Source organism: Pezoporus flaviventris, unplaced genomic scaffold, assembly GCF_033815535.1.
Source record: "Pezoporus flaviventris isolate CSIRO_AGI_PZ_B2104156 unplaced genomic scaffold, CSIRO_AGI_Pfla_v1 ptg000037l, whole genome shotgun sequence".
Classification (NCBI taxonomy): Eukaryota; Metazoa; Chordata; class Aves; order Psittaciformes; family Psittacidae; genus Pezoporus; species Pezoporus flaviventris.
The window spans coordinates 22,721,008-22,738,353 of record NW_026892585.1 but is presented as its reverse complement, the minus strand read 5'-3'; the positions used below and the strand labels follow the sequence as shown (position 1 = coordinate 22,738,353).

The window sequence follows — 17,346 nt, the reverse complement described above, 5'->3', positions numbered from 1 at the left end:
GAGATCCAAATAATAACTTTACAGATTTAACCAATCATGCTTTGAAGGCTGTCACTGATCTAGTGGAGCATGACCAAATCCTATTAGAGTGCAGAACAGATACTAGTGGAAAGTCTTACATATGCTGAGTTGCATATCTACATAAGGAATGCAAAGACATCCCACATGCTACAGAGATGTATGCGCATGAAAAGATTAATACATGCAACTAAATTCATCATCCCATGGGCCTACAACAAAGATTTCAAATCCTGCAGGGTAACTCAGTCTGAAACAATACTATGTGCTTCATCAAAGAGGATCACATTGCCAAATTCCCTCATAAGTAAGGGCTGACTTACAAGTCCCTTACAATTTCAACTGAAATAGTCAAAAGCAGATGAGATCTGTGTTTTGTTTGCCCACTTCACATGTGTACTTCTTTAAAATTACAGCACAATCTAAGTAGTTATTTGTTAGAGTTAAATCACTGGATGAGATTTTCTAAGATCTGCTGAAATTCTATCATCCTTGCAGCAAAATGTGGAGGAAGGGAAGTGAGTGTTTGAGACTGGGTATGAGCATTTTGAGCATGGGTAGGAAACCTGCACAGATGTGAAAGTGCTCAAAGGACTGTTTATATCTTGCCCAGTGGGGATAATCAGAACTATTTTGACTATTTTTTTTACATTGCTTTTTATCTTCCATGTGTGAAGAAAGTTCAAGAGAAAAGCATGTTAGACGGCTAGGTGTTTCCTCCTGTTCTGAGCACTACATGCTATACTTTTCTGGCTGCAAGCCCCTGCATGTGAATGCCAGGGAAATTTCTAGCCCCTAATACCAAAACCAAGTTGTCATATACTTTGTAAAGGCTACCTACCACATTATCACTCATGTCAATATATACAGATCCTACAGGGTATCCTGCCTCCCCGTATAGCTAGGAGAAGTTAGCATCTTCTTGTTTGTTCAAAAACTACCCTGCAGTGTTGACTGGGAAGATATGCAGTCTTTTTTCCCTTTAGATAACTCCAAGAGCTGAAAAATGACTTTGTTTAAACAAATTCCCTGTTCTTTTCTTTCCTAGTGTGGAAAGACTGCTTTTAATCAATGATTGTGGTGCTGTGAAAGAGAGATGCAGTGCCCTCTCAGATAAAGTAAAATAACAGCCCCCCCCCCCCCTTTGCCTTAGACGTATTTCACAGCCAGAGTCACAAGGGTCTGTTAGCACTGCACTTCATATGATATTTTTTTCTTTCATTAAAAAAAAAAAGATGAACCAGAGGAATTTTTTTCTTTGAGTTACGTTTGGCCCAATTAACATTAATCTTTTTTGTCTCCTTCAGCTTTTCTCCACACAGTAGAGAAATCCAAAGCTTTTCTCTTGGCTCTGTCTCCAAGGACTAATATCTTTAAGTACTCCAAGGCTAGACCCAACTCCCTGACATTTGTTTGCCTTGAACTTGCTAAGCACTAGTAAGTTTGTTAGCCTCCAAAGCATCAAGAAACTACAATGATCTTTAGACATATTCCATGTGGGTGGTTTTGCAGAACAGCTTCATACAGCAATAAAACCTACAGCTTGTTCTGGTGAATCTGTGTCAGATGAGGGCAAATAAAACCCTCTGAAGTATAGTACATATCCGGTTGAGCATGTTACACTGGGAAGATTCATGAACAAAGGAGCTCCTCTGTACCTAGCTTTTATTGTTGCCATTTGCCACAGAAGTGTTGGTTTGAGCCCAGATTAAACAAACCTAAGTTACAAACAAGAACCTGACTAAATCTAACTTTATTATAGACACTGCAACAGATATTCAAGCAAATATTAAGACACTGTTTTCTCTTGGAAACTTGACCTTCATCTGATGCTGAGGAGGGATGAGTTGAGTTTGCTGGACTGCAAATGCTGATGGCCTCATCATCAGAGCATGCAGAAGTAGGGAAGGTATGGAAGAAGTATGTAAACACAGTGGTAGGCACTGCAAGGGTAGCTAACCTGTTACAGCTTCTTACCACCAGCACATGAAATCAGACCAGCCATCTGCTGAGTAGCTCTGCAGCAGAACTTCTCAGACAAGCAGGAGCTAAAAAATCTACCAAGTTTCCTAATCAGTTGAACGTAAGGACACTGAGGACAGGACTAATCAACCAATCTGCACAAAGGTTAATGCAGCTCCAGCTATTCTTAAATCTCTACTTTCCAGCATTCAGCTAAATCAGCTTCCAGACTGGTGTCATTTCCAATGACTACATGCTAAGGTGCTCAATGAAAACAAATATTGTACAGATAAAGAATTCTAGTTGAGGTAGCATCAACTTCAGTCTTAACAAAGGAAAGGGGAACTGTGGAATTAGCCTAAAAAAGACTCCCGTGCCTTGTCTGACATTTTAATTCATATGGGCAGAAAGATGTCCCCATTTTTAAACCATCTTACAGGAAGTCTGGCATTCTTCTTGTGTGCTGTTTTGCTTAGTAGAGTCAAAGCTTGACTCACAGAGAGAGTAGTGTTTATTCTAAATTATCAAAGTTAAGGAGCAGTTAATGACTTGAACACCCACAGTATAAGTTAAATTAAGCTGTATAGGGACTCTTTGAGCCACCATTCTAAACAAGGAAAATATCTGTGCACTTCAGATGCCAAATACCCTTTTTTTCCTTCACAACAGCTTTTATCATTTTCAATGACACTGTAATGGAATTGAGCAAACAGCAGAATCCACAGAGATGTTTAATTCCTTCTGAAATCTCACCACCACCTCAGAAAAGAGATAAGATTTTACAGATTTATTCCCTTCCTTTATTTCACTTACCATGTTAATGCTTGAGACAATTCCTAACCAAAACTACTGGCCAAAAGTCTGTTGGCAGGTAAGACAGCAGATCTAAATCAAATCACAAAGATTTTGCAATAAGATTGCAAAGCACAATTTCCCCTCTGTAGTAAAAGCTGCACTTTCCCCTGTTTTCCTACTGTAAATCACTATAGGATGGCAAAACTTCATTACATACACGTGACACAATGTTAAAGTAGTACATCCTTTAAGACATTCTAACAATATCCGAAGCTAAATTCAAATCTAAATATTAAACAACAAAGTGTAGAGTGAGATCTTCCCCAGTTAACTCGCTCAGTCTTTCAAAATCAGAAACTAAAAGAATGAAAGGGCTCTGCTATAAGCAGTCTGCTACACCAGTACGACAAAAACCACTATCAGCCTTCAGTTGTGACCCTCTCATGGCTGTCAAATTAAAACACAAAAACAGTGAGCCCCCCTCCCATTCTTTTTGGCCAACAGTTCATGCAAATTACATAAGACCAGTAATCTTTTCTTAGCAACAAGATTTCATCTTCACTACTGATTATATTAATGATAAAGTAGTGAACATTAACAAATCTAATGATAAGAGATGCCCTCCTTCACTAACTCATTCATACAATTTAAAATCTCTGAAATAGAAAGAATAATTCATTCATCCAACAGACTCACCAGAAACAGAAAAGAAGCCATCACTAATACCGCTTTCCAGCCTACATTCCTGACACTGAAATCTAGGCACACAGTGATAATTTCATGTGAGGAGAAGGATTGCTAAATATACAAAAATATGTGGTTTTCTACTGTGCCATGAAACTTTCACATTTTCTTAATGTCTTTGACTCATTCCAACTTCTAGAGTTAGGGTTAGTACACATGAGCTGTCCTGACTGCCATGGGGCACAGAAAGTGCTGGCAAAGTGTGCTGAATTGCCAGCCCCTGAGCACCTCCACCTCCCAGGGAATCATACAGCTCATTCAGGTAACTTCAGAAAAGGTTATAATTACTTACAGCAGGATGTCCAGCACAGTAGGTGTAGCTAGCATGAGACTGGTAGTGCAAGCTTGCTCTTGGAAAGGTGTATGTATTCCAAGCAGGTTGGCTGCTATTCCACTGGGAGCTAAAGCCAGGGCTCATGGTCACTCTCGATTTACTGTTTTGGTACGTTCTCACTGTGGAGCTGGACTATCAAAAAAGAAAGAAATGCAACGTAAAAATAGCTTTTAGGGTAAAATATAAACAATGCAGCTACATATCATCATTGTCCATATATATACTGCCACATGTCCTGGAACAAACCTGAGTATTTCCTATAAGAAACAGGGAAAAGCAAAAAATTGATTCCTCCAAACATATCAGTGAAACCGGTATCACTGTACTGCGCAGAAGAAAGACAGATGAGAGACTTCAGGCTGGGATGTAAATCAAATAGGCAAAGGGTGACAGAGATAAAGAGATGTTCTGAAAACCTGCAGAGGGTACAATCCTGCAAGATTAGTAGTTGAAACTTCCATATTTATTTATTTATTATAATGAACTGAACATTGACATATATTGAGCTCCTGATCAGCTATGTCCATTTTACAGTAAATGGCAGTTTGGGGCCAATGTTTCAATGTATTTCTTGAAGTCTTGAAATCCCATCTAGTGGCTAGGGAAGGTCAAGCCATCACAAAGATGCCCCTGCATTTCACATATGTAAAATCCTAAAGAGACTATGAAACATCATGCTTTTTTTTTTAATTACTTAAAATGCAGAAGGAAAAATAAAACTCTTAAAAAATTCAGTAACTTCACCTGAAAGTAACCCAGACTACAGATGTGTAATTCACTTTCATTCTTTCTGGCTTACTCTCATTTTACTTTATTTCAACTGCATTCTTCTGCTTCAAGTCCTTCTTATATAAGACATATTCCTAATAAGTGCTTGCACTGATAGGGGTAATTTATTAGGGCAGGAAAAAAGACAAATATTTTTTCTAAAAGAGTAGAAGATGCATCAGAGGTGAATGCATTTTTAGCAGATATTTAGGTTGGCCTTCAAAGATACACAAATGTACTTTTTCCTTCATACTGTGTTCTGCATGTGGGTTTTGCTCACTTTGTTTTTGTTGGCAAAGGCGATATCTCAATATCCTATGCAAATTTACACCAAGTAATTGTAATTATTATAAACCTGAAATTGTTCTTTTAAAGCATTAAATTGACGGTGACCTTAGTAACACAGTGAAGGCTTGAGATATATGAACACAAATAATATTTCTTAGAAATGCTTACAAATGTCCCTGTTAGTAAATTGATGCTATCAATTTCAAAAGCTATACTCTGGAATGACACTTCATTTATTTTTACCGTTCTTTCAAAGACAACTTTTATACATGATGTATGTACCATTAACCAAATATCAATATGGGCCACCACTGAACAAGGTGTTTCACACAATCCAAGACCATCCTTACCCCGAAGTACTTACAAGACAAATGAGAAGGTCAAGGAAAGGATGGAATAGCACAGCCTGATGCAGAAGCAGAGAAAACAGCTTCGTAAACATGACTTTCATTTCAGTGCTTCAGCTCAGTTTCACTGGGAGAGGATTAGTGAAATGGAAGGAAGATGGGACAGAGAGAAGACATACAAAAAGATTTCAAGGACACATTCTAGCTATAAAAATACATAGCCTGTATAATCTTTCAAATTTTTAATGTTGTATTTAGCTGGTTTTATAAACTACAGGCCATGCTGAATATGCCTTCTCTATTTCATTTAATTTTCAGAAGTTTAAGTACACAAAGTTTTCCTCGGTTATCGACTGCTGTATAAACTTAAGTTCAAGAAAAGGCCAAACAACTTCCTGCATGTGTTTATTTCCTGCGCCACTGATTAGGAAGCCTGAAAAGAGCAGTTTCCCCTCACCAGTTCTCAATATCTCAACAGATTTGCCTCCCACCCCCACCCCTAAGAGAAGGATTCCTGTGGTGCAATTTCTAAAGATTTAACTTATGACCAGCTGAACACAAAGCATATGAATGAACACTAAAACCCACACTGAACTCTCATTAGTCACTGTGTGTGACAAGTAGTTAATTTGTTCTTACAAAAGGCTTTAGGGGGAAAAAAAATCTGCCCCTATAGTTAAAGGAGCTTATTTGAAACAAATCTTTTTTTTTGTATGAATTTAAATCATGACAAATCAAAGGAAAGAGACTATGGCTACAGATAGAGAAAAAAAAAAAATAAAATAACGGTTTTAATGTTTCGTTTTTTTTTTTTTCTTTCTTTTTTTCTTTCTTTTTTCCTCTTCCCCTTTTACCCTCTTTCCCCAAGGACCAGAAACTGCATTTTCTTTCCTTTGACGTATTACTTATCTTTCAGATCACTCTTCAAAGGCAAATCTCTCTTTCTGGGCCCTGGTAGACTTGCTTCTACATGAGAGATGAAGGCTAGATTTTGTTTTGGACAGACCAAGTAGGGGTTTAGCCATAATCTACTTCTCCATGTAAATTTCTCCCCTTTATAAACATCAGCATGGCTGCTTATTGACTCCTCTTGAGGAGCTCATCCCCAGCCAAATATTCTGTGAATATTGAGCTGCTGTATCCTAACAATAGCTTCACTCCTTCCTATTATTTCTGATGGGTCTGCATTGTATAGACTAGTGGAAAATATCTGTGGCTGATGGGATGTGAAGATGAATTGTCAGCTGTGATAATTGTGAACTGATTATTTTTCATTGTGGCAGTAAACTCCACTACAGCAAGGAGGGACGTGCTGTTAGCACTATGCAGATGTGCCCAATGTTTGCTCCTCTATTATTATTTTAACTGGCAATAAATTCATTTCCTGCAACTTGCATCTTTTTTTTTGCCTGTGACAGTAATTGCTAAGTGATCCCTCTCTCTTTATCTTGAGCTTTTCCCCCTTATTTTCTGTTCCCATTTTGTTGACAAGGAGGGGTGAAAAATCGACCAGGTGGGTGTCTGCCAGCCAGCAAAGGTAACCACTACAAAGTGGCAGATCTTGTGGCAAACAAGCTTTTATTTAGGATTTGAAAGTGCATCTTATTTCCCCCTAAACCTCTTGATTCCTCCAATGAAAGGTATCATTTCTCCCCATAACCTTGTCTTCTTTATGTCTCTCAGGCTGTCAATGGTAGACCATGGCTACCACTCCTCAAACAACCTGATCAGCTTTTCTCAGATAACTTCTGCAGAAAATTCTCAGATTACATAAAAATGAACTGTTGCCCTTTTCGCTGTGTTTTGCCAGAAACAACAAATATTACAAAAGCTAGGAGAAAAGTTTCTTTTCCTTGAATAAGTCATTCCAGTACCTTTATACCCTAAAGGTCTGATTCAATCTGAAACTGGTATCAGTAAAATTTAAATGTCTAAGCATATTTTAAAATACAACCCTTTTTCCCCCTATGCCTTAATTTGTTTGTAAGTATTGTAATTTGCTTGTAAGTATGGATAATCTTACTTTAAAAATTCTAGGCTAACCTTTTCCTCACGTTTGTCAAAGTTTTGAATGTTTCTGGACGTAAGCATGAGTGAAATGCAAAGTACTATTAGTATTATTACTGTTTCTTGAGCTTAACTGCTCTTAGTTCATGACTGTTAGTGCTGAACCCAGGACAGTTCTTTTAATGGCCAATGTGTGAAGTCCAATAGTGACAAAAACAGAACATTATGGAGCACTTTCTGTCTTCAAAGCGCTGTGCAAATGTTAGATTTCTGACGATTGCAACGTTTCCAACTTTTAAAGCAGTTTATAGTGGATGTAAGAACTAACAGCCACTCCTTCCTCCTTCCTATTTGTAGGTGAATAAGCCACACTCTGACTAGGACATTAATAAATATATATAGTTGTGCTGTAGCCTTAGTCTTCCTGTCATCACACCCATACCCTCCACTCTTGCCATACAGAGCCATCATGCAGTAAACTAACAGGAAAAATGTGATAATTCTGAAATGCTGCATCATATCAACTGCAAGACTGACTACATCTATCAGACACCCTTCTGCCAAGTATTCCAAAGTGCTGTGATTATTATTGGCTTTGGCACGCCAATAGAAGAGAGAGACTCCAAATATGCTGCTCTATATTATCACTCTACGAATGCTGGCTTTAAAAAAATAATAATAAAAGACGACAAGTGGGATTAAAGAGGTGTAAATAACATCTGAATTCAGCCTCCTACTACCTCAGCTTTTAAAAGCAACTTCCTAGAGCTACGATGTCATTTTCTTAGCCCACACGATTTGAGCTGCTTCCAGTCTCTTGGGTTTTGATTACATAATGGTTCTGTCTTCAGCTGCATTTTCTGGGTTGTGTTGTGAAAGGAATTCTGTTCAAAAGGCTGCCCACCTTCTTCCCCTTATCCATTCAAGGGATCTGGCATCCCTTATTTTGATGACAAAATGATTAGAGAAGTTGGGAAAGGCCAATTAGAGAAACTGATATTATGGACATAATGTTTTCAGGAACTCTATATGCCTGTATTTGAATTAGATCATGATGCAAAGCACAGTCCTATGCTCTTAAAAGTTTGGATGCTTTACAAAATACTACTGTTCCCATAGAAATCAAAGTTTTCCTATAACCTGGAAAAGTCAGAAATTAAAATAGCTGCCCTGGAACATTATCTCATGAACTAAAATGATGCATTTGTTGTCTTGCTCAGAGAAAATAAACTGGCAAACCAAGTCTGATTTTAGTTCATCACAAAATCCACCTGAGACTCCTTAAAGATTACGATAATTGTGAAATTGAGGAGTAAGGGTGTTTTTTTCCTTTTGGATTGTTATGAAAACTAAACATGGAATATATTGTAGATTTATATTTTATTTTACTAGCAGGAAAGAGGAATTTTATGCTGCTATTTTTCCCAACATAATCTTTCACTAAGGCTTGCAAATCTTTTAGAGTCTAGAACCAGATTCCATCTGTTCCAGTAAGAGCTGAGCTCTTAATATTTGGCCACTGCAGGTTTCAAGTTTATCAGTTGTCTCATAACCTTTATGAAAAAACTTCAGAGACATGACCAAATTTAAGAGAAACACTGTTTTTCCAGACATGGGATTGAAACTCAATACACTGTACCTGGAAAAACAGGATCAACTGAGAGAAACAGCATTCCACTGAAACCGCAGAGAAATGAGGCTGTATTTCATATCTCAGCATACATGTAAGGCTATAGCTCATCCAGTAGTCTCAAGAGTGCTGAGTGCTTGCCCACATCATGCCAAAACCCAGGTTGTGCAGCCCATCTGCCCTCTCCCAGTAGGTGGAAAGGAATGCTCTCCATAGGCTAGCTTGTTCAGCAGGCTCCTCACCAGCAGACTGAAGGGGACCCAGGCCTGCAGGATGCAACCAGCAGAGCTGAGTTACACCAGAACTGGTGCCCAACAGGAATGCTATTCATAAACTGAGAGACTTTTTAGAATCGGCCCCAAATTAGCTAAATAACTTGAGGAATGTATTCTAGAAAACGTGTCTGCCACTCATTGTTATTTTTCCCCAGAGTTATGACTTGAAAACAAAATATATATGGTTTTCACACTTTTCTGGTTAGAATTGCTGTCATTTCCATTGACTCAACACTGTAATTCATGCTGTACTTTTAACTGTTACTTGAATTGTAAGAGCCTTTTTTTCCTGGGCAAAGCAAGAAATATTGCTCTTGTATTTACAGAGAATGAGCAGGGGAGCTGAAAAAATGAAGGCCTTCATGGTTTGAGGGAGAGGCCATGAAGAGCCTGTTTTTCTGCCATCTTATCATTCACATCAGTGCCATGGGGCAAAGAACTACTAACAAGAGACAGGCCAGTGACAATTCAGCCTAAAGCTTTCAAGTCTCTTGGTAACGGGTGTGGAAGACCTGGGTGTAATCAAAAGTTGCTGTTAACTGATGGTTGTCTAGGCAAGAGATCGCTGTATGTCAGTCAATTTATGCAAACACAAACCTCCCAAAAAGCATTACCACCACCAATACCTCAGCATGCAACTCAGTGCAAAGACCACATAAAAGTCATAAGAAATGCTCCTATGCTTCATACTGATTTCTCTAGAATAAGAAAAGTAAAATTGCATGCATAAGAGAAACTTGTATTGTTTTTTTTTACCCATGTTGTACCCAGCCTTAGGTAACTGGGACACACATGCTCCTGGAGGGCTTATTTGTATATCTTCCTTCCACAGAAGCAAAAGTGAAAGGAGATTTTCCAAAGGATATTATTTTGTTTATCTTTGTTAGGTTATCTGAAAAAAAAATGAAAGTGGGATTAAAATATTTGCTGTTAAATGGGATTCATATTGGTCTAGTTTAAACCTTTAATCTAGGTTTGAACACAGTGAATATTTTGACTCCCAAGTTCTCTCCTTCTCCCTCCACCTTCATCTCCTTCACTTTGAAAAAAGGGCACGTCAAAGTTTCTTCTGTTCAGAATATCATTTATTCAATCTATTGTGAAAAATTTAAGCTATACCAACCTCAGAAGAGCATTGACTATGAACTTGTAATGGTAGGTCATTAAATAATTATTTTCTGAAAATAAAACTCACTCTAATCTGCTAAATTTACTCCATTTTTTTACAACACCAAGATTACAATTTAAAGTAGTGAAGCATTATGCTAACCCAAGATGAGCATGATCTGAGTTTTCCCAGTAAAATCTGGCAAGATAGCACTGGTTAAGACCCCACTACAAGATGGCCTGCATAGTTCTGATTTCTAAATAAGCCACCCATATAAAATAATCATTCAATCCACTCCTATGAATGCACACACTGCTCATCCATACAAAGTGACTGGAGAAAACACAGTTCTTCCACCATGAGCTGCTGAGCACACAACTCAGAGAAGCAAAGAACTTGAACAAGAGGCTTCCTATAAGGACAGGCTGAGAGCACTGGGGTTGTTCAGCCTGGAGAAGGCTCAGGGGAAAACTTACAACAGTTTTCTAATACCTGAAAGGGGCCTACAAGAAATTTGTGGAGGGACTTTTTACAAGGGCATGTAATAACAGGACAAGGGAGAATGGCTTTAAACTGATAGAGGGTAAATTTAGATTACATATTAGGAAAAAAATCTTTACTATGAGGGCTGTGAGACACTGGAATAGGTTGCCCAGAGAAGCTGTGGCTGCCCCCTCCCAGATCGGTATTCAAGGCCAGGTTGGATGGGGCTTTGTGCAACCTGGTCTAGTGGGAGGTGTCCCTGCCCATAGCAAAGCATTGGAAGTGGATGAGCTTTAAGGTCCCTTCCAACTCAAGGTCCCTTCCAACTCAAACCCTTCTATGATATGATTCTATACTTCATGCCAGATTAGAAAGTGGTGGACACTAATCTTACCATAAGTTGTTGATTACATATAAAACACATCATACTAAGTTTCTGATCTTGACAGATCTCCAGAGCAATAATTTCACCAGGTCTAAAAATTCCTCTCTCATATATGACAGTTGGCACTCTTGAAGTCTTTTCTACAAACTACCTGGCAGTATTTGGGTCTTGCAGCATTCCCTTGGTAAAATAGAAAACACAAGGGGATGATGCAAAATTAAAATAATAATAATAACTACTGTGATAAGTGCATTTCCTAGGATCACGCTCCCAGGTTCAGAGTGCTCTTGTACTAGTTTTGGTGTAAGTCAAAAAACCACTTATACAGTACCTATGTACTGCTGACTGAAACACAAGTTTAAGACCTTTACTGGTTAATGACTGATTTTAGCATTTACCTGCCTGCTAAATTGGCGACTTTTTACAGACAGCCAACATCTTTGGTGAAACTCATTCTTTTTGATAGTTTGGGGAGAAAAGTAATTATTTAATTAACACCTGAATTCCTTTCCCTTTTACGATACCCAAAGGTATGTTTCACTTATGTTCTGCAGTATCTTAATGTTATTCTCTGATATATCTGTTTACTACATGTATATTGAATTACTCCCTGCACAACAGATCAACCACTGTCTTGGATACATATTATCTTTCTCACACTAGATCTGCAATATACAACTTCTTCTAGACAATCCCAAGAGTAAAAGCTGGCTGACAATCTAAGCAAGCCTGCAACATTAACCAGTGAGTGCAATCCAGACTCACATACCAGAGGAGATGTTTATGAACAACTAAAAAATGTCCAATGGCAGAACATCATTCCTACAATTCCATCAAACGAGAAAAAGTCAGATTCCTTCCCACAGCTACAGTAGGCAAACTGTTGATTGCAGCCCAACATGCATATTACAAGCCTTGACATCCACAAAATGCTTACTTTACTGAATGCAATGTGGTTATGAAATGTGTTTGGCCACTGGGAAGAATTCTATAAATCCTGCAAAGCTACCCAATATAACACTCTACAGCTAACTCCTGTGGATGGGCCTGCATGCTTTTGTAAACCTCACTATGAGATTAGGACATTTATCAAATCCATGATTTCTTTCCCGCAATGTTATATCTATTGTACACCAGGAATTCTGCAGGTGCATGATTTATCCATCCTGTCATTAGCTACAAAACCCTGCAAACTGTTTTTATTTTCTTCTGGAGAAACAAATACTCTTCCCATAAATTGTTTTACTGCTGATTGGGGAACAGGCTCCTGCTCCCTTGACAATAGAACAGCTTGCATTTTCTGACCTTGGAGTTTTAATTTCCAGCATAACAATCCGAAGCTCAACACCAATTCTTATGGAATTAATTAATATAGGAAAAATTATTGCTTACTTTTTTTCTGAACTCTCATTACCTGTTAAGTGCCAACCAAGTCTGATCACTTGAGGGATATTACAGACAACACATCCCCTAAAGATCCAACCACGCAGGAGAAGGAAGAAAATGTCAAATAAATCAAACAGATAAAATTCTCTTTTAAAGTGAGAAGAAAAATTCAATATGAATTTTGTTACTGGAGTCAGGATTTGTCAAAGGTTTCAGTTTGGCTGAAAATGTTCAATGAACATTTTAAAAAGCAAGGAAGGAAAACGGATATCCAGGAAATTCAGAAAAGTGATTTCTTACTCAGTGAAATCATACTCAGACAGGCCTTTCACTCAAATTAAATATTCATAGAACCACATATATTGTATATGACAGAGTTGAATGTGAAAAGGCTAATATCCTCTGGCTTTTCCAGTACCCAAGTAATCCATTAGAAATGTAATTGTGTAACCATTCCATGGCTTCAGTAGGATGTATGAAAAATAAAAGAGAAAGCATAGAGAACCACAGAGAGAAGAAGAAAATAAGAAGAAATATCCAAGACCAGTTCTCAGGATATTCAAAATCAATTTCAACTGCCCCAGATATCTGTTGGGTATAAAATGCACAGCAGAAGAACATGCACACAGAACTACAAAGTTGCCTAGAAAAGCTGCTTTTACTTCACTTAAGCTTTGGGCACTTAGGTTGGAGAAGAGAGAGAGATATCATTGATTTATTAAAAGGCATGAGCAAATTACAAGTGGGAAGCTGACTATAAGCCATTTGAATTCAGCATAGCAAAGACTGGTTTTCCAGGATACATCAACACTAGGTTACAGATTTTATTGAAAAAGAAGTAAATCTCAGTGAAAAGCAACATTCAAATTCCCCATGTAAAAGACAACAGAAATACATACAAAATAGTGTGTTAAGGCTCAAGAGCTTATGGGATTTTGTTTTGATTTGCTTTTATTACTCAGGGGAGAGGGAGCAATGAAAAAGTATTAAAATCCAAATAATTCTGCAGATCATTAACAGTCCTGCAGATTAAACTACAGGGAGGGACACATGGGCATCAACATAGAAAAATACTGTTAAGTCAGTGAAAAACTGAAGTGAATATTTGAGAACACCTAAGGAACCTGAAGGTGCACAAGTCCATGGGACCTGATGAGATGCACTGAGGGTCCTGAGGGAACTGGTGGATGAAGCTGTGAAACTGTGGCAGTTCAGTAAAGTTTCTGCTGACTAGACAAGGGGAAATATAACCCCCTTTTTAAAAAAGGGGAAAAAGAAAGACCCAAGGAACTATAGGTCAGTCAGTCTCACCATGGTACCCAGCAAGACCATGAAGCAGATCCTCCTGGGAACTATGCTAAGGCACATGGGCAATAACGGGGTGATTTGTGACAGCCAACATGGCTTCACTAAGGACAAATCATGCCTGACACATTTCATGGCCTTCTATGATGGGGCCAAAGTGTTAGCAAATAAGGGTAAGCAACTGATGTCAACTACTTGGACTTGTGCAAGGCAAACCTTATGAAGTTCAACAAGGCAAAGCACAAGGTCCTGCATCTGGGTCAGGGCAATTGCAAGCACAAACACAGGCTGGCAGAGAATGGATTGATTGAGAGCAGCCCTGAGGAGAAATACTTGGGGGTGTTGGCTGACAAAAAGTTCAACATCAGCCAGCAGCATTTGCTTACAGATCAGGAAGCCAACTGTATGCTGGGCTGCCTCAAAAGGAGTGTGGCCAGCAGGCCGAGGTCCCTCTATTCCACTCCTGTGAAATCCCACCTGCAGTACTGTGTTCAGCTCTAGGGCCCCCGATACAAGAAGGATGTAGACCTGTTGAAGGAAATCCAGTGGAGGACCACAGAGATGATCAGAGGGCTGGAGCACCTCTCCTGTGAAGACAGGCCAAGAGAATTGGGCTTGTTCTGTCTAGAGAAGGCTCAGGGTAGACTTTATAACAATCTTCCAATACCTAAAAAGAGCCTACAAATCTGTAGTGGGACTTTTTACAAAGGCATGTAGTGACAGGACAAGGGGGAATGGCTTTAAACTGACAGAGGGTAGATTTAGGTTAGACATTAGGAAGAAATTCTTTACTATGAGGTTGGTACGACACTAGAATAGGTTGTCCAGAGAAGTTGTGGATGCCCCATACCTGGCAGTGTTCAAGGCCAGGTTGGATGGGTCTTTGAGCAGCCTGGTAGAGTGTAAGCTGCCCCTGCCCATGGCAGGGTGGTTGGAATGAGATGATCTTTAACGTGCCTTCCAGCCCTAACCACTCTGTAATTCTACATATATAACAAATCAAGGAATAAAGCAGCATGAGATAACACATGTGGAAGGTTTGACCATGCAAAACTTCTCTGGCCTTGGTCAGCACAGAGTTTAAAACAACAGAACTACTTGTGACATTAAGGTAAACCATGTATAAACAAAGAGATCCCTGATAAAGCTTTGGAGAAACTACTGGAGTTAAACACAGTTCTCTCCTTCATAATTGTCTACTGCACATTAAAGCTCTATCATGTGGCCAGATCGTAAAAAAAACTTCACTCTAGATAATGTCAGTCAAATATTTCTAAATATATAAAAACACTTTTACTTTCAAGTATCAAAGTGAATGCAAAACAGCAATCTTTCCCTCATAGTACCTTTCCTTCAAGGAAATACATAAATATAAACCACTACTTTTATTCTTATCAGCAAACAATCAAGAGCTTTATGGGTTGACTTGTAATTTGGCCATGACACGTGTTTCAGATCGGCATTTTATGCTCCATGAATTGGAAAACAAACCAAAACAACAACAAAACTCCAATGACTTACATTTTAGTAAGGTTACTAAAAAATAGCTTCAGCTTTCATGGAATTACATTACTGAGAAAAAAACAACCCCAGTATATTACACATTGAGGGGCTGAAAGTGGAAAGCAGAGACCTTTTGAATCTTGCTGAAGGGTGCTCAAACAAGAGAATTCATCGACCCCTGAGAGAGGAAATCCAGCTGAGGCTCCTTGAAGCCTGACATGTGGAGCTGCACTTCTTCACTTAGGAAATACTGACAGCTAGGGGAATAACTCAGTTCATCTTAGCCTAAGGGATTTTTCTGCCCCAGTGCCCAATGGTATGAAGAAGATTCAGATCCTTCTTATTGAACTTCAACATCATAATCTTGACAGGCAAAATGAAGGTAAAAATGAGGGAACACTCTGCTTTTGTGCTTCTTCCTGCTGTATCCAGGGCCCCTTTCCTATCCCCAAGTGTGTGTTAAGAAGTTAAAATCTAGATTTTAAAATATAAGTACACCACTCATGTCTAGGCTGCAAGACCCAGGTGAGAGATGAGGAACAGAGACTGAGGACAAGCAAGAAGATGACCAGAAAACACAGCAGGAGGCTCTGAGGATGAACAGATGCTACCCTGTCTCATCTGTGTTTTCTGTTTTGTGTTTCTGAGCCTACTGCTTCTCAAGACACTAGACATGGAGTAAATTCAGACAGAGACTTCTATCCCATTGTTCCCAGTTGCTTTAAACCTCTGCTCCTCAAGTCAAATCCTTTCTAGAGCTGATGACTGCATTTTCAAAGCCTGAGGAGCGTTAGAATTTCCTACCACTCTAAAAGGACACTGGTCTAAAAATGCAGAAGGATTAGCAGCAAATTAAACTAATACAGTTATCATAGAAATTCCTTTAAAAGGTATATTTTGAAATTCATATTTCCATGTCAGTAGATAGTATCTGCAGTTCTGTGCTTAGAATACACATTTCAGGAAAACTTGCCATACAGCTTATTCAATCATACACTATTTCCTGACACATGTGGGTGTCATAACCTTACATCAGAAACAGGAAAAAACAGTAATATTACCAGGATTTGTACAGAAGGTTATAGCATGAGTTGGTCTATTAAATATCGAAACAGTTCAGAATGACTTGAGGAAGTGTGGACTGGATGATCAGGTAGTGAGGTGGACTGTGAACTGGCTGAAGGAGAGAAGCCAGAGAGTTGTAGTCTATGGGGCAGAGTCTAGTTGGAGGCCTGTAACTAGTGGAGTGCCTCAAGGGTCAGTACTGGGACCGGTATTATTTAATATATTCATCAACGATTTAGATGAGGGAATTGAGTGTACTATCAGCAAGTTTGCCGATGACACTAAGCTGGGAGGAGTGGCTGACACGCCAAAAGGCTGTGCTGCCATCCAGCGAGACCTGGACAGGCTGGAGAGTTGGGCAGGGAATAACCTGATGAAATATAACAAGGGAAAGTGTAGAGTCCTGCATCTGGGCAGGAACAACCCCAGGTTCCAGTATAGGTTGGGGAACGACCTGTTAGAGAGCAGTGTAGGGGAGAGGGACCTGGGGGTCCTAGTGGACGACAGGATGACCATGAGCCAACACTGTGCCCTTGTGGCCAAGAAGGCCAATGGCATCCTGGGGTGTATTAGAAGGGCGGTGGTTAGTAGGTCGAGAGAGGTCCTCCTTCCCCCCTACTCTGCCCTGGTGAGACCCCATCTGGAGTATTGTGTCCAGTTCTGGGCCCCTCAGTTCAAAAAGGAAAGGGAGCTGCTGGAGAGAGTCCAGCGCAGGGCAACGAAGATGATTAAGGGAGTGGAGCATCTCCCTTATGAGGAAAGACTGAGGGAGCTGGGTCTCTATAGTTTGGAGAAGAGGAGACTGAGGGGTGACCTTATTAGTGTATATAAATATATAAAGGGGGAGTGTCACGAGGATGGAGCCAGGCTCTACTCAGTGGCAAACAATGATAGGACAAGGGGTAATGGGTACAAACTGGAACACAAGAGGTTCCACTTAAAC

General features: G+C 39.3%; 1 protein-coding gene across 5 annotated transcripts in view; it reads right to left on the bottom strand.

Moving 5' to 3' along the window:
- The window catches only part of RBMS3 (RNA binding motif single stranded interacting protein 3), a 726,761-nt gene that overhangs the window by 504,303 nt on the left and 205,112 nt on the right, over positions 1-17,346 (bottom strand). For all 5 annotated transcript variants that reach the window (XM_061464999.1, XM_061464998.1, XM_061464997.1 and 2 more), the window contains exon 4: positions 3,812-3,985. In XM_061464999.1, coding sequence (XP_061320983.1) covers positions 3,812-3,985 — 174 coding nt within the window. The remainder of the gene's footprint in view (positions 1-3,811; positions 3,986-17,346) is intronic.